At 45.1% G+C, this 21,325-nt stretch overlaps 2 protein-coding genes across 2 annotated transcripts; one reads left to right on the forward strand and one right to left on the reverse strand.

Moving 5' to 3' along the window:
- Window positions 1–95: 95 nt before the first annotated feature.
- LOC6605606 (hemocytin) lies at window positions 96–14,050 on the forward strand. Its single transcript, XM_002030388.2, has 26 exons — window positions 96–403; window positions 887–982; window positions 1,063–1,227; window positions 1,288–1,671; window positions 1,736–1,863; window positions 1,920–2,015; window positions 2,133–2,330; window positions 2,441–2,604; window positions 2,665–2,822; window positions 2,884–3,038; window positions 3,095–3,697; window positions 3,809–4,927; window positions 5,017–5,910; window positions 5,963–6,511; window positions 6,587–7,909; window positions 7,977–8,055; window positions 8,117–8,366; window positions 8,420–9,167; window positions 9,227–9,712; window positions 9,772–10,278; window positions 10,343–10,826; window positions 10,897–12,674; window positions 12,733–12,945; window positions 13,007–13,462; window positions 13,519–13,775; window positions 13,831–14,050. Exons 1-26 carry the CDS (start codon window positions 297–299, stop codon window positions 13,954–13,956), a joined length of 11,523 nt encoding a protein of 3,840 aa, XP_002030424.1. The 5' UTR covers window positions 96–296; the 3' UTR covers window positions 13,957–14,050.
- A 288-nt stretch (window positions 14,051–14,338) lies between these two features.
- Window positions 14,339–21,016, reverse strand: LOC6605607 (alanine--glyoxylate aminotransferase 2-like). The gene is made up of 4 exons (XM_002030389.2): window positions 20,729–21,016; window positions 19,445–19,563; window positions 15,932–16,166; window positions 14,339–15,810 (listed from the first exon to the last, which is right to left on the reverse strand). The coding sequence occupies exons 1-4, from the start codon at window positions 20,815–20,817 to the stop codon at window positions 14,769–14,771; spliced, it is 1,485 nt and encodes a 494-aa protein (XP_002030425.2). The 5' UTR covers window positions 20,818–21,016; the 3' UTR covers window positions 14,339–14,768.
- Window positions 21,017–21,325: the final 309 nt, after the last annotated feature.

The following is a 21,325-nucleotide window of genomic DNA, read 5'->3' on the forward strand; positions in this document are numbered from 1 at the left end:
GCCTAACAATTCCGAGTGTTCTGATAAACCAGCTTCGGAATCGGGCCTATAAAAGGGGCTCCCCATTCATGGGGACCATTAGTCGCGATCGGGCATCGAAATCGTCAAGTTCAGTGGATATAAATACAGTGAAAAGTGCTAAGTGTAAAAGTTTTAACAGTGAATTCTAAGCCCGGATTTTAAGAAGGACTAACAGCTTCGCAGTGTCCTTGCAGAAATGGATTACCAGTGCTAACTACCAACAGGATTTTCCTGTATATACAATTCAACCAAGAATTTCCGATTAGCCTAACAAAATGGCTAACAAAGTGATTTTAGTGGCGTTATGTCTGCTTTTTATTTCATCTGTGTTGACAGAGGATGGAGACATTGTAATGACTGATGATGACGACGATGTTATCAAGTGAGTGAAGGAGAAATTTACAGTTTTTGTGCAAATAAATACAAAAAGCGGATATTATAGGAAGAAATACGTCTTAAAAAATAAATATTTAAAGTGTACATGCATAAATGCATATGAACTGTGTCTCTTGCCATATTTTTCTTCAATAATATTGTTATATCCTTAATTTATAGCAATTGAATAAATAATTTAATAACCATCTAAGTTTAAAAATGAAGATCTAAATACTCTATAATACTTTAAATGTTTTTAATTCGAAAAATGACTTTCATTAAGGTCGTTGCTTTAAATATAAACAAAATGTATCGTAAGGACGAAGACTTCACAACTTACAACCAGTTTGATGCAAAAAAGGGTTTTTTTAAAATTATCTTCAAAATTACCACTACAATTTCCTAAAAAAAAAATATGGTCCTTTCAACATTCTAATTGCTAGCTGCGTAAAAGTAAGCTTTGTGTCCTAATGATTATTTGCGAATTTAGCCCGCTGTACCAGGCCGCACCGGAAGTCGTCGATAAGGAGAACGAACGGAACGAACGCCACATTAACTTCAACATCCTCAAAGCCCCAGCAGTTAGGTAATGATAAGTCGGAAGAAACCGCGATAATTCGCCAAGTTCAGCGGGGGATTATATAACTGGATTACATTATTTTATAGTGCACGATACACTTATGGCGGTTCTGGAGGAGGCGGTGGTGGTTACGGAGGAGGATATGGTGTTGGTGGAGGTGGCGGTGGAGGTTATGGCGGGATAAAGACGTCTCATGCCGCTGGAGGACTGCTTACCAAAACCTTGGAATTTTTAGGCATGGGTGGCAAGGGGTAATTATAAATAAACAACTAGAAAATGTATCCGAAGTATTAAAATAAAATCTTCAACAGCAACTTTTACGGAGGCGGAGGACCCCTTCTAGCAGCCTTCGGAAAATGTTCAGCCCTCCAACTGCCGTCCAATGTTCAGTCTGAATGCCACAATGGTCGTTGCAAAGTCTTCTGCCCAACTGGCTATAGCTTCGCACAGGACGTTTCAGTCCTGGAGATGTTCTGCAGCAACGATGGATGGATCATAGGCAACTCCGTGTTTGCGGAGGTGCCACCCTGCCAGGCACAATGTACACCTCAATGCCAAAACAATGGCATCTGTATCTCCGCCGGAGTGTGCCAGTGTCCGGAGAACTACTTCGGTCCACTGTGCCAGCAGAAGAAGTCCATATGTGCATCCTTTCCAAAGGCACCGAAGAACTCCAAGGTTTCCTGCAAGAACAAGTGAGCTCTTATATATGTAGGTCTGGCTTTATATAGGGATGCTACAATCCAATTATTTTCTAAGTATGTGCCACGCGGAGTGCATGAGAGGATTCCAGTTCCCAGACGGCAGTGGAATTACGAACATTGAGTGCCGCAATGGCCAGTGGGTGCACACCAAAACTGGGATATCCAAAACTCCAGATTGTGCTCGTGAGCAGAAACCTCTGAGAAGTTGGGAGTTTTTTTATTCGAACTTGTTCTTTCAGCTACTTGTGCGCCAGCCTGTCAAAACGGAGGTCAGTGCATTAGTTTTAATGTCTGTCAGTGCTCTAAGATGTTCCGCGGAAACCATTGTCAATATAGTAAGTAAACAGATTATACTTCAAAATATTAACATTATAACATTTTCGTTATCGTATTTATAATTTCCCTCTCTTGATTTTAGAAAAGCCACTTTAATTTCTTATTACTTTTTACAGACATTGACAGATGCAATGTGACTAATATAAATTTTAATGGAAACTACAAGTGCGCCTACGAAATGGACGACGCTCGTTGCACATTTAGCTGCCCTCAAGTGCCAGGATTAAAAATCCAAGGACGAATTGACATAGAGTACAAGTGTAGCTATCTGCAAGGACAATATTTGCCTGCCCCGCTTCCAAAGTGTATTTTCCGTAAGAATATATAACATAACTTTAGATAATAGTTGTCCCAAGTCTTACAAGTCGCATATTAAGATTATAAAATTAAAGATAGATTTTCTTCTTAAATCAAAATACTACAGCTCCTGGATACACCGTTCGTTCCACATCATCCATGCAAGGTGTAACGCATCAGAATGGTGTTTATCATCGCGGAATGAGTGGTGAAATGGCTTATGAACTCCAAACAGAACGTCAAAAACTACTTGCTCTGCTGGCAAAATATCGGGATCTGGAAAGACGAAGTGTACGTAAATTTGCATCATTTTCATTTGAAAATAAAAAATTAAAAAGAAAATTAATTTAGGAATGGTGGTCATCGGAAGAAACTGTTGTCACCATGAGCAGCTATTCCTTGTACCAGAGCAACAATTTGGATATCGTCATCGACAAAACCCCACGACCAGCACTTTGCACAACTTGGGGTGGTATTAACATGAAAACTTTTGATGGTCTGGTTTTCAAGTAAGTGGAGTGCTATAAAAATATAAGTAAATCGGTTTGGGTAATCCATTGTTCCCAACAGGGCTCCTCTATCCTGTTCACACACGCTAATTACCGACAAGGTATCGGGTACATTCGACATTATCCTGAAGGCTTGTCCTTATGGCTCTGGATATGGCTGCGCACACACCTTGAAAATTCTATGGCAATCGGTTCTATACACTTTTGAAAACCTGAGTACGAGCTTTGATGCCAAGTAAAACATATGAAATTACTATTAAAACTCCTTTTAGATGGCACCATGCAGCTGACCACACCGATTAAGAAACTTCCTATGCCTGTCCAGGTTATGGGCATGAAGGTTATGCCAGTGGCACAGCATGTGCAAATCGATCTTGAGTCTGTAGGCCTCAAACTGGATTGGGATCATCGGCAGTATGTATCCGTGCAGGCGGGACCCCAAATGTGGGGAAAAGTTGGAGGTCTCTGTGGAACCCTGGATGGTGATTCTAACACGGACTTGACCTCCAGAACGGGCAAAAAGCTGGCCACTGTCAAGGCCTTCGCAGATGCCTGGCGTGTCGAGGATCACAGTGAATTGTGTCAGGTGGAGAATAGTGCAGAGATGGAGTTCGGTATGGATTCCTGTGAGCAATCCAAGCTGCAAAAGGCTGTATCAGTCTGTGAACGTCTGTTGGCCAACGAAAAGCTCGGTGACTGCATTAAACCCTTCAATTACGACGCCCTGATCCGCACCTGCATGGCGGACTACTGCAATTGTGCCAATCGAGAGCATCCGGAAAGCTGCAATTGCGATGCCATTGCCATGCTGGCCAAGGAGTGCGCCTTCAAGGGCATTAAGCTAGAGCACGGTTGGCGCAATCTGGAAATTTGTCGTAAGTCAGCAAGATCAAAAAATTAATCAAAAGAAAGTAACTTACGGGATTGTAAAACAGAAAATTTGCTTCGATTTGAATAACTTAATAACCGACATTTTTCTTTTCCAGCCATCAGTTGCGGCTTTGGGCGCGTTTATCAGGCCTGTGGTCCAAATGTGGAGCCGACTTGCGATTCAGACCTGGCGCTACCAGCCTCAAAAGGCGCTTGCAACGAAGGCTGCTTTTGTCCGGAAGGAACGGTGCAGTACAAGGAGGCCTGCATCACTCGAGAACTTTGCCCATGTTCCCTTCGCGGCAAGGAATTCAAGCCGGAGTCGACTGTGAAAAAGAATTGTAACACCTGCACCTGTAAGAACGGTCAGTGGCGCTGCACGGAGGATAAATGTGGTGCCCGCTGTGGGGCCGTTGGAGATCCGCATTATCAGACATTCGATGGCAAACGATATGATTTTATGGGAAAATGCTCCTATCATCTACTGAAGACCCAAAATACTTCGGTAGAGGCGGAGAATGTGGCTTGCTCGGGAGCCGTTTCAGAGTCAATGAATTTTGTCGCTCCCGATGATCCGTCATGCACAAAGGCGGTGACCATTCGATTTATCCTGCGCGATGGTACCTCATCAGTTATCAAGCTCGATCAAGGACTGACCACGATAGTTAATGACAAGCCCATCGCCAAGTTACCCAAGATTCTGGGACTGGGCGAGGTCCTCATCCGCCGGGCAAGTTCCACCTTCCTAACTGTGGAGTTCGCAGATGGCATACGCGTCTGGTGGGACGGAGTTTCACGAGTGTATATCGATGCACCGCCCAGTTTGCGTGGGCAAACTCAGGGCCTTTGCGGAACCTTTAACTCAAACACACAGGATGACTTTCTAACGCCTGAGGGCGATGTGGAAACGGCCGTGGAACCCTTTGCCGACAAGTGGCGGACAAAGGACACTTGTCAATTTAAGGCTGAAACCCATCAAGGACCTCATCCCTGCACGTTGAACCCGGAGAAGAAAGCCCAGGCAGAGAAGTTCTGTGATTGGATTCTTCAGGACATCTTTCAGGACTGTCACTTCCTGGTGGAGCCAGAGCAGTTCTATGAGGATTGCCTCTACGATACATGCGCCTGCAAGGATGAAATGTCGAAGTGCTTCTGTCCCATCCTTTCCGCCTACGGCACAGAATGCATGCGACAGGGTGTTAAGACAGGCTGGCGAATGTCTGTCAAGGAATGCGGTGAGTTTTGTTTTAAGGTTTCAAGGGAAGAAGGTCTTCAAAAGAATATTTCTTATAAGAAAAATGTTTCATATTGATTATTTTACCAGCTGTAAAATGTCCCTTGGGTCAAGTGTTTGACGAGTGCGGTGATGGTTGTGCCTTATCCTGCGACGATCTCCCCAGCAAAGGATCTTGCAAGCGGGAGTGCGTCGAGGGATGTCGTTGCCCCCATGGGGAATATGTCAACGAAGACGGCGAGTGCGTGCCGAAGAAGATGTGCCATTGCAATTTTGACGGCATGTCCTTCCGACCGGGCTACAAAGAGGTGCGACCGGGAGAGAAATTCCTAGATTTGTGCACCTGCACAGACGGCGTGTGGGACTGCCAGGATGCCGAGCCGGGGGACAAAGATAAGTATCCGCCGTCATCAGAGCTGCGCTCAAAATGTGCCAAGCAACCCTACGCCGAGTTTACCAAATGTGCGCCCAAGGAACCGAAAACGTGCAAGAACATGGACAAGTATGTGGCCGACTCTTCGGATTGTCTTCCCGGATGCGTTTGCATGGAGGGATACGTTTATGATACTTCCCGCTTGGCCTGCGTTCTGCCCGGCAACTGCTCCTGCCACCATGCCGGAAAGAGCTACGATGACGGCGAGAAGATCAAGGAGGACTGCAATCTCTGCGAGTGCAGGTCTGGCAACTGGAAATGCTCGAAGAATGGCTGCGAGTCTACGTGCAGCGTTTGGGGTGATTCCCACTTCACCACCTTCGATGGCCACGACTTCGACTTCCAGGGCGCTTGTGACTATGTCCTTGCGAAGGGAGTTTTCGACAATGGCGATGGCTTTAGCATAACCATCCAGAATGTTTTGTGTGGCACTATGGGTGTAACTTGTTCAAAGTCCCTGGAAATTGCTCTCACTGGCCATGCTGAAGAATCGCTGCTTCTGAGTGCAGACTCTGCGTACAGCACTGATCCCAACAAGACGCCTATTAAAAGTAGGTAAATTTCGTTTTTAATTTATCATAATATTAAATATATTTGTTATAGAGCTTCGTGACAGTGTCAACTCAAAAGGTCACAATGCCTTCCACATCTACAAAGCTGGAGTTTTTGTGGTGGTGGAGGTGATCCCGCTGAAGTTGCAAGTGAAGTGGGACGAAGGCACTCGGGTTTACGTGAAGCTGGGCAACGAGTGGCGCCAGAAAGTAAGCGGCCTGTGCGGTAACTATAATGGCAATAGTCTGGATGATATGCAGACACCCTCGATGGGATTGGAGACGAGTCCCATGCTCTTTGGCCATGCCTGGAAATTGCAGCCACACTGCTCAGCTCCAGTGGCGCCCATCGATGCCTGCAAAAAGCACCCGGAGCGCGAGACCTGGGCCCAACTGAAGTGTGGAGCTCTGAAGTCGGATCTGTTCAAGGAGTGCCATGCTGAAGTTCCTCTGGAACGCTTCTGGAAACGATGCATTTTCGATACATGTGCCTGCGATCAGGGCGGCGATTGCGAGTGTCTCTGCACTGCTATGGCTGCCTATGCGGATGCTTGTGCCCAAAAAGGCATCAATATTCGCTGGAGATCACAGCATTTCTGCCGTGAGTATTTAATACTTACCTTACCACATTTACGAATATTGTTTTATCTTAACCATATCATATCCTTATATGTAGCCATGCAATGTGATCCCCACTGTTCGGACTATAAAGCCTGCACTCCTGCCTGTGCTGTGGAGACCTGTGATAACTTCCTCGATCAAGGAATCGCGGAGCGCATGTGCAACCGGGAGAACTGCCTCGAGGGATGCCACATCAAGCCGTGCGAGGATGGATTTATTTACCTAAACGATACCTACCGCGATTGTGTACCCAAAGCCGAGTGCAAGCCAGTGTGTATGGTGAGAGATGGAAAGACATTCTACGAAGGTGACATTACCTTTACGGATTCATGTGCCACCTGTCGATGCTCCAAGCGCAAGGAGATTTGCAGCGGTGTAAAGTGTGATGTTCCTGTAACGACAGGACATCCGGCTCCACTCGTTGAGGGCACGACTGTACCAACGCCTCTGGCTACTCAAAATCAGACCAAGTGCGTCAGGGGATGGACTCGATGGTGTGACAAGGATCGGGATACATCGGACAAGAGTGTGCGACTAAATGATGAGGAGAAGGTGCCACGCTACGATAGAATGGAAAATGTTTACGGCACATGCCTCAAGCAATATATGACCAAGGTGGAATGCCGGGTTAAGGATACCCACGAGGCACCGGAGCAAATGGACGAGAATGTGGTTTGCAGTCTGGAAGAGGGTCTTCGGTGTATTGGAAAATGTCACGATTATGAACTGCGCGCCTTTTGCCAGTGCGATGAGGAACTAGAGCCCGACGTGCCAAAGCCCACTGAAAAGCCACAACTTGGTCTGGCCTGCGATGCTGCCGTTGTGGAGTACAAGGAATTCCCAGGAGATTGCCACAAGTTCTTGCATTGCCAGCCCAAGGGAGTTGAGGGCGGATGGATCTACGTGGAAAAAACCTGCGGGGAGTACATGATGTTTAATCCAACCATGTTGATTTGTGATCATATTGCAACCGTAACGGAGATCAAACCCAACTGTGGCTTGAAACCCGAACCAGAACCGGAATTCGAGCCCATCAAGCAATGTCCACCCGGCAAAATAAAGTCAGAGTGTGCCAATCAGTGTGAACACACGTGTCATTACTATGGCAGCATCCTAAAGAAGAGAGGTCTCTGTCAGGTCGGCGAACACTGTAAGCCTGGTTGCGTGGACGAGCTGAGACCAGATTGCCCCAAGCTTGGAAAGTATTGGCGAGATGAGGACACTTGCGTTCATGCTGATGAATGTCCTTGCATGGACAAGGCGGAACACTACGTTCAGCCGCACAAACCCGTGCTTGGAGAGTTTGAGGTGTGTCAGTGCATCGACAATGCCTTCACCTGTGTGCCCAATAAACCAGAACCAGTTCCCGAGAAAGGAGGTACGTGGCTTGTTGAACTCATTAACCTTACATACATACATAATATATTTTCTCTTTTTTATTTTAGATGACGAAGATGATCCGGTACCTCTGGTTCCAATTTACCCTGTTACCCTAACACCACCTCTACAATGTTCTCCAGAGCGGTAGGAAATCTTTATCCCATCATAACTAAAACTCTATTGATATCGAACTTTTCTTGTTTAGCCTCATTCCCAAGATTGAAAACCATGCACTTTCACTGCCCGATAGCATTTTCAATGCCAGTTCTCAGTTGGCGCCCGAACATGGCCCGAAAATGGCTCGCCTGACCAAGGAACATCCGAGGGGCAGCTGGTCACCCAGCATTAACGATCAGATGCAGTATCTGGAACTAAACTTTGCAAAGCCAGAGCCATTCTATGGTGTGGTAATGGCTGGTAGCCCGGAGTTCGATAACTACGTTACTCTTTTCAAGGTAAGAACTTGTTAGTCCTTACTTTTGAATTTTTCATTTATTTGTTACTGCAGATCCTTCACAGTCATGATGGAATCGCCTACCATTATCTGGTGGACGAAACGGAGAAGCCTCAAATGTTCAATGGCCCCCTGGATTCAAGGGCTCCAGTCCAGACTCTATTTAAGATCCCCGTTGAAGCAAGTTCCCTTCGCATTTATCCCCTTAAATGGCATGGCTCTATAGCCATGCGTGTGGAGCTCCTGATCTGTGGAGATAAGGAAGACCCTAAGCCAATGCCCACAGTTCCAACAATTCCACCCATCACTGAGCGTCCGGCTCGATTGGTAGATCTGGAATGCATTGATCTCATGGGCGTGGATGAGGGTAAAATGTACCAGGATCAAGTTCAATCGAGCAGTTTGTGGCAGCAACCCAATTTGGGAAAGAAATCACAGCTTCTGGAGTTGCTAAAGCTATCGACACCACTAGCTTGGCGCCCCTTGGCAAATAGTCAAAACGAGTTCATTGAGTTTGATTTCTTGGAGCCACGAAATATATCTGGATTTGTAACGAAGGGTGGTCCAGATGGATGGGTGACTGGCTACAAGGTGATGTTCTCGAAGAAGAAACCCACTTGGAATACAGTTCTCTCAACCGAAGGACAGCCACGCATCTTTGAGGCAAACCACGATGCTGAAACGGAGCGCAGACATCATTTTAAGAATCCCATTCTAACGCAGTACATTAAGATTGTGCCGGCTTATTGGGAGAAGAACATCAATATGCGAATCGAACCACTCGGATGCTTCTTACCATATCGTAAGTTTTTAGTTTCTTTAAATCCCTTATCCCAATGTAACATTTTATATTATTTTAAGCTGAAATACAACGTCAAGTGCCCGTTGAGGAGAGCATGCCCACCAAGTGCAATGTCTGCGATGGTGTGTCGACCTCCAATTCGACTACTGGATGTCAGTGCCAGGATCAACTCTTCTGGGATGGCAATACCTGTGTTCAACACAATCTCTGTCCTTGCATAGAGAACTATGTGAGTTATCCAATAGGTAGCAAATTTGAGAACTCAGCTTGCGAGGATTGCGTCTGCGTGCTCGGTGGTCATAAGAATTGCAAACCCAAGAAGTGCCCGCCATGTCTGGGCGGTAAATTGCGTCCAGTAATTACCAGCGACTGTTTCTGTAAGTGCGAACCCTGTCCCAAACACCAAAGATTGTGCCCGTCCAGCGGAGATTGCATACCCGAAATTCTGTGGTGTAATGGTGTTCAGGATTGTGCTGATGATGAGGATGCCAGTTGCAGTGATTCATTCACTGTTGAGCCTGACGTCAGCCGAGAAAAGAATGAGAGTGAGTCAAATAAAAAATCACAGATTCCTCATATAGAATATTAAATTGTTTCGTTACAGCTGAAGTCATTACATGCCCCGTCCCCGTTTGTCCGCCTCAAATGAAAATTAGGATTACGGAGAAGAAGTCTAGAAAGATGTCAAAGATGTTCACCTTTTCGAAGCAGGTGTCAATAGTGGACGATGGAACGACTATTACAAAGACCAAGTTCATATCGTCCAAGGAACAAATTCTGGCTATGCCCAACCGGGAATTGGACTTCCAACTGGAAGAGCAGTGCGATGAGTTCACTTGTGTGCCCATTCCCAGCAAGCAAGTGGACAAAAACGAGACTGTCACCTGCACGGAACCAAAGTGTCCTGAGAAATACGACGTGGAATTGGATATGAGTGCGTCCAAAGTGGGAGACTGCCTGAGATACACCTGCGTTCTTCGACCCAACAAAGATGATGTGTGTGAAATCAGTGGCAAGAGCTTTACCACCTTTGATGGAACTGTTTTCAAATACGGACCTTGCAGCCACATCCTGGCCAGAGATATTGATAAGAGTAGTTGGTCAATATCGGGTAAGATATATCATTTTACGTTAAGGCACTGTACTTATTGTAATTATTTGTTCTCGATCCTTAGTCCATCAGCAGTGTAGCGATGAGACACGCAAAGTCTGTCACAAGGTGATCACCATTCAAGACACCGAGGCTGGCAATGAGTTGATCCTTTTGCCTCATCTGAAACTCAAGTTTAATGGCTACGAGTTCACAGTACAGCAATTGATAAATTCGCCCATTTGCAAGGCTTCATTTGTTGTTTCCCAGCCGGGCAAGACTCTCTTGGCCGTGTCCACCAAATATGGCTTCTGGGTACAGCTAGATGACATTGGAATCGTCAAAGTGGGCATATCATCCAAGTTTATTCGCACCGTCGATGGTTTGTGTGGCTACTACAATGGAAACCCAAAGGATGACAAGAGATCACCAGATGGTCAGATTATTCCAAATACCGAAAAGTTTGGCGACAGTTGGTATGATAAGCGGATACCCAAGGACCAATGCGGAGATCTTAAGTGTCCCAGGGAGATGCAGGCAAAGGCCTTGCAGCTGTGTAACATCATTCAGTAAGTATTCAGAGAATAATTCCCTACAATCCAAATTACAAAAGAATTGATATATTATCCTTTTTTACAGTCATCCAACCTTTGCTCGTTGCCACAAGGCAGTTAACTACAAGCAATTTCTTAACAATTACTGTCTCGAAGCTGCCTGCAATTGCATGATGGCCAACAATGGAGATCCTGCCGCCTGCAAGTGTAACATCTTGGAGAGCTTCGTGAAGAAGTGTCTTAGTGTAAATCCACTAGTTCAATTGACTACATGGAGAGCCGTTGCCCAGTGCGAGATCAATTGTCCCTCGCCATTGGTTCACACCGACTGTTACAAGAGACGTTGTGAGCCATCCTGCGATAACGTTCTCGGAGACGACTGCCCAGTGCTTCCGGATGCCTGCTTCCCGGGATGTTATTGTCCCGAGGGAACTATCCGTAAGGGTCCCAACTGCGTGCCCATATCCGAGTGCAAGGACTGTGTGTGCAACTCATTGGGCGCCTCCAAGTACATGACATACGACCGGAAGAGTTTTAGCTTTAATGGAAACTGCACCTATTTGCTGTCACGCGATGTCGTCCTCCCTGGTGTCCACACATTCCAGGTGTATGTTAGCATGGATGACTGTAAGAAACTGGGACAGCCCACTCCAGTGGAAGGCGGCAGCTGCGCTAAATCACTGCACATTCTCAACGGCGACCATGTGATTCATGTTCAACGCGTTCCACAGAAACCCAAATCCCTGCAGGTCCTGGTCGATGGATTCGAGGTTAAGAAAATACCATACAAAGATAGTTGGATTAGCCTTCGGCAAGTGGTAGGCAAGGAACTGGTGCTCTCCCTCCCGGAATCCCATGTGGAATTGACTGCCTCCTTCGAAGACCTGATATTCTCCTTGGGCGTACCAAGTATCAAATATGGAAGCAAGATGGAGGGACTTTGCGGCGACTGTAATGGCAATGCAGCCAACGATCTTCAGCCCAATCCGGCTAAAAAGAAAGCAGGAGTGGATGTGATCCAAAGCTGGCAGGCGGATGAGCCCAAGCTGGGATTGGTTGAAGAGTGTCTTAGTGAGGATGTGCCCAAGGAGCACTGCATACCCCTACCGCCAGAGAAGGATCCTTGTTTGCAGTTCTACAATGCTGAGCTATTTGGCAAGTGTCCTTTGGCTGTGGATCCCATTGCCTATGTCTCCGCCTGTCAGCAGGACATCTGCAAGCCCGGAAACACCCAGCAAGGAGTCTGCGTGGCTCTGGCCGCTTATGCCAAGGAGTGTAACCAGCACGGCATTTGCACCAATTGGAGAAGACCGCAACTGTGTCCCTACGAATGTCCCAGCGATATGGTTTACGAGCCATGCGGCTGTGCTAAGAATTGCGATACCATCAAAGCTTTATCCGAATTTGATGCAGTGAGTCTTAAAAACGAGGCAGTAGTTCATACCGTTAAGACTGATGAAATGTGCTTGAGCTCGGAGCGATTCGAGGGCTGCTTCTGTCCCCCTGGAAAGGTAATGGATGGTGGAAAGTGTGTGCCCGAAATAGCGTGCACAAAGTGCGATGATGGACTCCACTTGCCTGACGAGAAATGGAAGAAGGATAAGTGCACCGAGTGTCAGTGTGATTCTAAAGGAAAGACCTCGTGTGTGGAAAAGAAGTGCCAGGTGGAGGAGAATATCTGCGCCGAAGGCTATAGACCTGAGACCATAGTCAGCGTGGATGAGTGCTGTCCCAGGTATCGATGTGTCCCGGAGACGAAGGACCCATCCAAATTGTGCCTTGCCCCTCTGGTGCCAATTTGCGGTCCTGGACAATTTAAGAAGGAGAAAAAGGATGTCAATGGATGTTCGCAGTACATATGCGGTAAGGCCTTAAAGCTCCCCTATATATACAGTGTTTATTTAACCTTAATATTCCTTAGAGTGCATACCGAAGGACCAGTGCGAAATTATTGAGCTGCGTGAGCTCCTGCCAGGCGAGATCATTGTAAAGGTAGAAGAAGGCTGCTGCCCCACTCAGAAGATTGAGTGTAAGCCGGAGACTTGCCCCCAGGCGCCTGTTAACTGTCAAGAACGATTTTACGAAGTGAAGACCATTAAGGAGCCAGGAATGTGTTGCGCCAAGCACTCTTGTGGTAGGGAAAATATCTTGGTTATTGGAAATTCGCTTTTAAAAAATACTTACTTAACTTTCAGTACCGCCCAAGGATCTGTGCATTGTTCAGTATGAGCTCGACGAAGCCACAAAGTTCACCAAGCCAGTGGGTGATAAGTGGACTCATGCCAAGGAGGTTTGCAAGCAGGAGACATGTTCCTATGGTCCGGATGGCAATGCCCAGGTGGTCAGCACCTTGGAACAGTGTCTCACTGACTGTGCCCCAGGATTCAGCTACCAGAACTTGGACAAAACCAAATGCTGTGGCAAGTGTGTCCAGACTTCGTGCATCTTTGAGCAAAAGCTGTACGAAGTTAACGCAATTTGGAGGTCGGCGGACAATTGCACTACCTACAGTTGCCTGAAGAAGGATGGTCAGTTTTTGGTTACCACCTCGAAAGAAGTATGTCCGGATGTGGGCAGTTGCCTATCCCACCTGTTGTACCAAGATGGCTGCTGCAAGCGATGCAAGTCGGAGCCACTGGTGGAGGACAAATGTGAGTAAAGTCCTAGATCCTAAGTACGGTCCGTCTTAATTCCTCGTTCTTTGCAGCGTCATGTTTGCCTGTTTCCTTGGCCGAGTCGCGTACAAAGGAGATTATCAAGTTTCCTGTGCAAGGACATGGAATATGTGTGAATGTCGATCCCATTCAGGGCTTCACCGATTGCGAGGGTGCCTGCTCCTCTGGTTCCAAGTACAATACACTCACGGACATGCACGAGAAGTTCTGTACTTGCTGCAGTATAAAATCCTATCATCCGATTTCCGTGAAAATGATTTGCGAAGATGGCCACACATTTACACAGAAGGTTTGTCACATTTTTTTTTAAATTAACATTAAACTTTTAATGATATACTTATTAGCACGAGTTGCCCTCCAACTGCGGATGCTCGCCTTGCTCAGAGTTCTCGGACTCTGCAATCGATGTGCGAATGCAGCAGGATGCGCCATCTCCACTACTTCAGTTACTCGGCAAACATAGGCATTAATTATTTATTCGTTCCCAGAGGAAGTCATTTCCGTAGTTTTAAGAATGTCAAGCATAAAAAATAAAATTAAAAAAAAAAATTTAATTTTTCTGTATTTAATTTGCTATAAGATGTTTTTATTCATACACCAAAACTCTAATTGTAACTCAACGTTAGCGGCAACAAACTTTTGCATACTGATCGGGGTTTTTATATATACACGCAAAAACGGTAGAATATTTTACAAATATTCTACATTTTGTTTACATTAATCATATTTTCAAGCAAGTAGTCCATTGTATATGAAATTAAGTTGATCAACGTGATCAGTAAAGTCTCACCCCAAGCAAAACTTTAATTACCAAAAATTAAATGTGTCGAAAAATCGCACAGAAGTTCAGAATTTCATAATTGAAAAAAAAGCATTGTATTTATACAAAATATACGTAACATTTTAGTAACATTTGTAACATATACTAAATATATTCATAAATTCATATATACATGATGTTGGGGATATAACAATTCAAGAAATTCGTTCTGGGCTCCCTACGTTTCTAGATACTAGAAGATTATTGGCGAACAGGATAATTATTATACAGCGTAAAAATATAAATGTAGATTACAGATAATTGGGGCTAATTCTAAGAAAATAAACATTTTGATATTACAGCTAAAAAATGGAAATTTTGGGAATTACTTCTAATTTTGTATGGGAACAGAGGACATGGGGATCATGGAATAATTTAAATATCCTTGGTGGCTAAAGCTATTTTGTGCCCGGGCGAAGAGACGTTGTTGGTGGTGGCATTGGCCAACCAGCAGGCACTGCCTCAGACGGACTTGATGAGGCGATCCTGCCGCTCGAAGAGTTTCGTCTTGTTGGCCAGCGTCTCAGCGGCGGTGGCAATAACACCACTGGTGGCAGCCATGGCGGCGGATGTGGCACTGGCCAGGCGCTCCTGCATCACGGCGGTCAAACACTCCCGGAATCCCAGCAGGAACTCATCCGCATTCTCCCGGTTGAAGCACATGGGCGGCTTTAGCTTGATCACGTTATCGTTGGGACCGTCGGAGGAGACAAGCACCCTGTGAAGCTGCTTCATTCGGTTGACCACCCAGTGGGCAGCCTTCTTGTCGGGAATGCGCTCCTTCCGATCCTGAACGAGCTCGATGCCCACGAAAAGTCCAGCGCCTCGCACATCGCCAATGCACTCGAATTCTTGCTTCAGACGATTGCACTCCTCCAAAAGATAATCACCTAGAACAAGAGCCTTCTGTTGCAGACCCTCCTCCTCGATCACACGCATCACTGCATTGGCGATCGCACAGGAGACCGGATTGCCGCCATAAGTGTTAAAGTAGGCCACTCCGGTGGCATGGAAGGCCTGAGCGATTTCCGGAGTGGTGACAACCGCACCCACCGGATGACCGTTGCCCATGGGCTTGGCCACACACACAATGTCGGGGATTACGTTTTGGGTCTCGAAGGCCCAGTAGTGACTGCCCACGCGTCCAAATCCCACCTGAACCTCGTCAGCTATGCACACGCCTCCGGCAGAGCGTACCGCATCGTAGACTGCCTGGAAGTATCCAGCTGGTGGCAGAATCTGGCCACCGCAACTCTGCAGACTCTCGGCGATGAAGGCGGCGACGCCGTGGCCCTTGGCCAACTGCTTCTGGCAGATCTCCTCAATGGGCTGAGCATACAGGGCACCCATGTCAGCATCCGGATATATCTTATCCGTGAACTTTCCGCCATAAACGTCCGGACAGGGAGCCACATGCACGTAGTCGGGCTTGGCCTCGCCGCCGGGCTGGTTGAATTTGTATGGTGACACCTCCATGACCGACTGCAGATGACCATGATAGGCACTGTAACGAAATAAAAGAAATTAGCATACTTTTTTCATCACCGTTCATAATAATTTCTAAGCAAGCTAAAATCATTTTTCAAATCAAATTGAATCTCTAGAATGAAACATAAGAAACTTACTGGTCGAGAGTGATAACATCCTGACGCTTAGTAAAGTTGCGGGCCAGTCGCAGGGCCAGGTCATTAGCCTCGGATCCGGAATTGACAAAGAAGCAAACGGACAGAGGCTCCGGCATTTTGCTGGTCAACGTGCGAGCACACTGGACCAGTTCATCGTGGAGGAAGCGGTTGTTCGTGGAGATGGTCGCCATCTGCAGGGCTCCAGCTCGCACCACCTCGGGATGGCAATGACCCACTGCAAAGATTGAGGTAACTTATAATCTCAATCTATTTAAATTGTTATCAAGTATTAATACAAGTAAAATTAATAACTATATTATATAACTGAATACCAGGCCTCCTCTTTAACTAATCAAACTGATAACTCACGATGATGAAAAAACCCAAAAATAAAGCTTTCAATTAGCGCTACTGACCCAACGATTATAAGATCAAATTTATAGCTAATCCAAATAGTGATAATATTGTACTGAGAGCGTTACTAAAAATAAGCAAGTCGCGCACGTGATTTTCCCCGAGCCATTTGCTTGCCCGATTGTTTGAGCATATAAGCAGGCCAATCTGGCACGATACCGAAAATAAAACGCTTTCAGACAAGCCCGGATCCATTGGGCGCGGCGTCGCCATCCGTAAGTGTAGCGCTATTCTGTAGGCCCCGACGGATGGGCGATAAGCACCGGACCCGGACCACTCCGCTCCCGTCGACGGCGACAGATTGCGACGTTTGGGGGTCAACTACTCGTTCCGATTGCGTTTCTAATTCCGTCCCGTACACTCGCATTAGAAGCATTTGGACCTGGACTCACACGCCCCCGATAAGACGTAGTGCTCTGCGAGGCAGGTATCACGTTAAGTTCACGCGATGCCTTCACGTTTCTAGTTTTCATATCAGTGGCATGAAATTATATGGCGTATAATAGACCGTTTCTGTTTCGTACGCTTGCTGATTATGTTTGCAATGATCGAAGTGACCATGGGGGAGTCTCTGCACTTTGGTTTTTAATTATCTCGAGGGGACAGCGGTACAGTTATGCTGGGGAAAACTAACATTTTTAGAAACTTTTGTGAAGGAGCGTTACTAAGTATATACATATCTTTATCACTAGCTATATTCAAAATCTTTAGTTAGAGCTCGATCTAGATCGTATACTTAATATTATGAATATTATTAATATGCGTTTCAGCTTCTAAAATTCTTATAACGCCCACCCACTTGTTTTCCTCTTTCGCGATCAGCAAATTTTCTTAGTTTTTGGCGACATTGTCGACAATCTACAAGTGGTCGCGTTGACATGCTTACACATCCACTTCCACTTGCTCTTCTCTTTATATCGGCTGTTTGTCCGACTTTTCACAGCTCGCAGGCCCCTGGCTCGGGGTGTTTTTCCGACTATCTGCTCAGAATTTTCCACTCGCAATGTGTGCTGAGTGGCACAGCTGATTGCTCAGATCTCGTGGGGTTGGGGCACTACGAGCACTACGTACTAGACTACGTACGGACATATGGGCTGCACGACTGTACGCCTTGTGTGCTCAGCCCGGTGCAGCCCCGCCCCCTTTTCCGGACTGTGCCCGAGCGCCTATCTCGAGTACATTTCCACTCGCACGAGACGTTCACATGTTGCGGCTGTCGGACACCCGGAGTGGAAAAAGTAGCACGAGATTACGAAAAACGTGGTTCTAGTTTCATAACAACTTGTTATTCAGACCTTATCATGGTTATGGTGCTCCATGTTTAGCTTGAGGACTGATTTCACACTTTGTTATTGATGACTTATGGGCATAGCCGTAAGTTACGTGCCTCTGCACGGACCCAATACTACGTTCTGAATGTGGAGGGGGAAAATATCAGTCCGTATGATGATCGTAAGACTTGTTCGATGTTGATTAAGTTTTGCGATCGTCTACGAAATGTGCAAGCGTGTAAGTGGGTCATTAAATGGGGGAGCACTACAAATATGGTTCACTGATCCCAATATCCATCACCAAGTTTTCGAATTTGTTTTCATATAAAGGGACAACATTGATTGATTTATTGATCAGTTGATGGTGCAAACACTATCAGGTGACTATCTCTGAACTGTAAACAACTTTACCTATTTGCACCCTTGGATGATAACCCTTATTGGAATATTGTTTTCGACCCTCTTGATCAGCCCCCTTAGGTGGCAATTAACCAAAAGGAAAGCTATTAATAAACGCTATAGTCGGCGTTATCAAATCTCATTGGGTTTTCAAATCTATTTCATCTATATTCAGTACATTCGCAATGCCAATGGTCTCATCTTATCAGTGCGGCAAGCGCTAATACAAAAGGAAAAACTCATTTTCAAAAATGGAAAGCCCTGAAAATAACTATTTTTTATTATTCATGTTTCTAGTATTATTTAAGGGTATGTAATATATAACATTACACTTATTAAGTTCTAATTAATTGTAATTTTCGGCTAGGGAAATTGCTGCCAAGAAAACCTTCTAAGTGGAAAATTTTCCGTAGCAGGAAATGTTTTGGACAATTACAAACAAGACGCAAGCAATGTGAGCTACCTAGATCCCAGAATCAGCAAATTGGCAAATTGGTTGCCGACGTCAATCTTCGTTGTTTTTTTGTTATTGCCGTTGGGCCACCCCGTTGTTGATAAGTTGATATGGTTAGTCTGGATGTGACCCCCTCGGTGATATATGTATGTACGTAATACGTATTGTATATTTTATACGCAAATGCGGCCCCTGGCCATTTGTTATTATTGTTGTTATTATTGCGATTGTCTTGATGGCACCGCTGTGTTAATCGCCAGTTATTGCTCTGCGGCTCTGTGCCGGGGCCCGAAATCAGAATCAAGTGGCCAGGCCCGCCCGCCGGATTGCCATCCCCATTCCCATTCCCATTACGATTCCGGCAGGCAGCATCTAAATTTCGCCGTTGGCCGATGTGATAAGGCTGACTCAGTCGCACAGGGGCTTCTCAATCGGGGCCTGAACATGCCGCCGACGTCTGGCCCGCCTCTTGTTCCTATATCTATATTTCTATTTGAGCACTCAACCTTGAACTTGCGTTGCCAAACGCTCCAAATGGCCGCAGTACCACCACATGCACTTTGCATCCGTACATTGGCCATTTGACGGGCGTGTGCCACTGCTAATCAGCATAAACAGAAATAGGATCCGTCAACGACCAAGTGTCGACGTCCGGACGGGAGGTCCAAAATAAACGTCATCAGGCCCCGGTTCCAAAATCGAAAAACATGGCCTAGCAACGACACCTACTTAATTTTAACAATTTTTTGTTGCAGAGATGGCGATGGAATTATCATTTTCTGCGCGCTGCATCACAGTTTTCATATAATTTTCAACTAATTAACATTATTTTCGAGATGAATAATATAATATAGTATATATATTACTTCTAGCTGTTAAAGAAAATCTTTGCTTTTTTGATCTATTGATCTTATGCGTTCTGTAGTCCTACTAATTTTTATTTATTTCTAATTTAGTTTTGTTAGATTGACTTACCGTGGGCCACATTGTTGATGCAGTCCAGATACCGGGTACCCTCCTCATCGAACATATATTGACCTTGTCCGCGCACAATTTTCAGTGGATCAGAGCGATAGAAGAGCTGGCAGGCTTGTCTATAGGGAAAATGCAAGTTATTAAGTAGGTTAATTAGGTGAATGACAAAGTTGTTAGCTAAGCTAAGTAAAGTCATAAAATCCAGACAATGTGAAATGCAATGACGTATATGGAACGATAGTTACACTATTAACCGGGGCCTATTTCAACAGTTCACAAATATACGACAGAGTAGTACTCATTATCACCAAGATAATCCATGTTCCCACTGCCGTGTTTAATGGTTATTGTGTTTGTGTTTGTTAGACAAAATCAAGGCGTCTTGCAGTGTTTGATAAACATTTTAGGGTTGACATTAGGCAAACAAAGAGAGCGGGAACGCAGCTGCTAACAATTTAATGGGGACAAAAAAATGCACTTTGATCCTAACTCCATTCTAACCATTAGAAAATCATAATTATAAGCTATTTGAATTTAGTCTGATCCATATTTAGTTTAATACAGTAAACCAATAATTGTTACCTAAAATATTAGAAACATGAAAGTAATAAAACTGAACTGACGTATTTTGTAAAAGTTCAAAGTCATAAAAAACACAAAAACCTTTTGTTTTCGAATTTCTGGATTTATTGCTAGCAATTGGAAATTAATTTCACAAGTTACCTAGCCTTTGTTCTTTTTTAAAATATTCCACAAAATGGAAAATTTGGATTGATATTGTTCAGTCAATTTAGATTACAATATATAAGTAAGCGAGAACAAATGTGAAATTTATATTGAACGTGATTATCAACAGCAAACACTCTGCTTTTCAAGCCCTTAGAATTTATTTTTAAAAGATTTCCAAATGGGTTTTATAAATATTTTTATGCAGTCAGGCGATAAAAAATCAATATAGCCCAAATCTAAAAAAGCACCGCTGCTGCATGACTTTGTTTTCCTGCTTATTTTTTGTGCACTTTTTTTGTTATATTATATCCTTGGGTGGCGGTGGCTGCTGTTGGCAACAGTGCCAAAAATACAAAAGTACAAGAAAATCGGTCGGCCTGCCGACCAATGCGAGTGAAAGAGAGGGCTGGCGATGAGTGGGCCGAGTGGGGGATGCCGCCTGACCTTGACAGCCAGAGCGAATTCAAGGCAAGGTCGCAGGCTCACGACCCGGACCAGGGATTACGGATACGAGCGAGGATAACGGCGTAAGGACCACGAGAGGATGCCACTTACCCGATGTGCTGGTTGCGCAGCTTGATGGTCTCCGTTTTACTCAGCTGCTCCCTGGCCACCAGATTCAGTTGCTCGTGGGCGAAAGGCATTTTTGAGATATATTTTGTTTTTATTTTGTTTTTTTAACTCAGCTATTTAAATTCGGCAGAAAAGCGCGCACTTTTAGAACTGGCAAGTGACTTGATTTAAATTGGCTTCGAGCCGTGTTTTGAGACTGGAGTCCTGGCAGGATAATCGGGGCTCCTGGACAGTCGCTGGCAGGCACGGTCGCCTTTAACGTCTTGTTTGAAATTGTTGCCGAAGCAAGTTTCGTTCTCGCTTATAAACACACACAGCGGCATATCTTGCCATCTCCCTCTGCTAATTCGAACTCGCTCGCGCCTATCGATTTGTCGATTATTCATCGCATTAGAGTCCATTTGGGCGCAATAATTTGAAGTATATAGTAATAATAAATAAATAAATATTGGAATAGTAAATAAATACTAGTAGTAAATTGTAATAGTAAATACATACTAGTAGTAAATTGGAATAGTAAATAAATACTAGTAGTAAATAGAAATAAAATGTAATAGAAAATAATAATCGAAAATAGTT

Source organism: Drosophila sechellia, chromosome 3L (assembly GCF_004382195.2).
Source record: "Drosophila sechellia strain sech25 chromosome 3L, ASM438219v1, whole genome shotgun sequence".
Lineage (NCBI taxonomy): Eukaryota > Metazoa > Arthropoda > Insecta > Diptera > Drosophilidae > Drosophila > Drosophila sechellia.

What these genes read in the sequence shown, in the direction of transcription:
- LOC6605606 (XM_002030388.2), top strand. Translation starts at nt 297, where the DNA reads ATGGCTAACAAAGTGATTTTAGTGGCGTTATGTCTGCTTTTTATTTCA. An exon ending in ATGTTCGCAGTACATATGCG is followed by an intron (nt 12,675 to 12,732) that starts GTAAGGCCTTAA and finishes AATATTCCTTAG; the next exon opens with AGTGCATACCGAAGGACCAG. An exon ending in TTGCGCCAAGCACTCTTGTG is followed by an intron (nt 12,946 to 13,006) that starts GTAGGGAAAATA and finishes CTTAACTTTCAG; the next exon opens with TACCGCCCAAGGATCTGTGC.
- LOC6605607 (XM_002030389.2), bottom strand. Translation starts at nt 20,817, where the DNA reads ATGCCTTTCGCCCACGAGCAACTGAATCTGGTGGCCAGGGAGCAGCTG. An exon ending in CATCAACAATGTGGCCCACG is followed by an intron (nt 16,167 to 19,444) that starts GTAAGTCAATCT and finishes CAATCTTTGCAG; the next exon opens with TGGGTCATTGCCATCCCGAG. An exon ending in GATGTTATCACTCTCGACCA is followed by an intron (nt 15,811 to 15,931) that starts GTAAGTTTCTTA and finishes ATTTCGTTACAG; the next exon opens with TGCCTATCATGGTCATCTGC.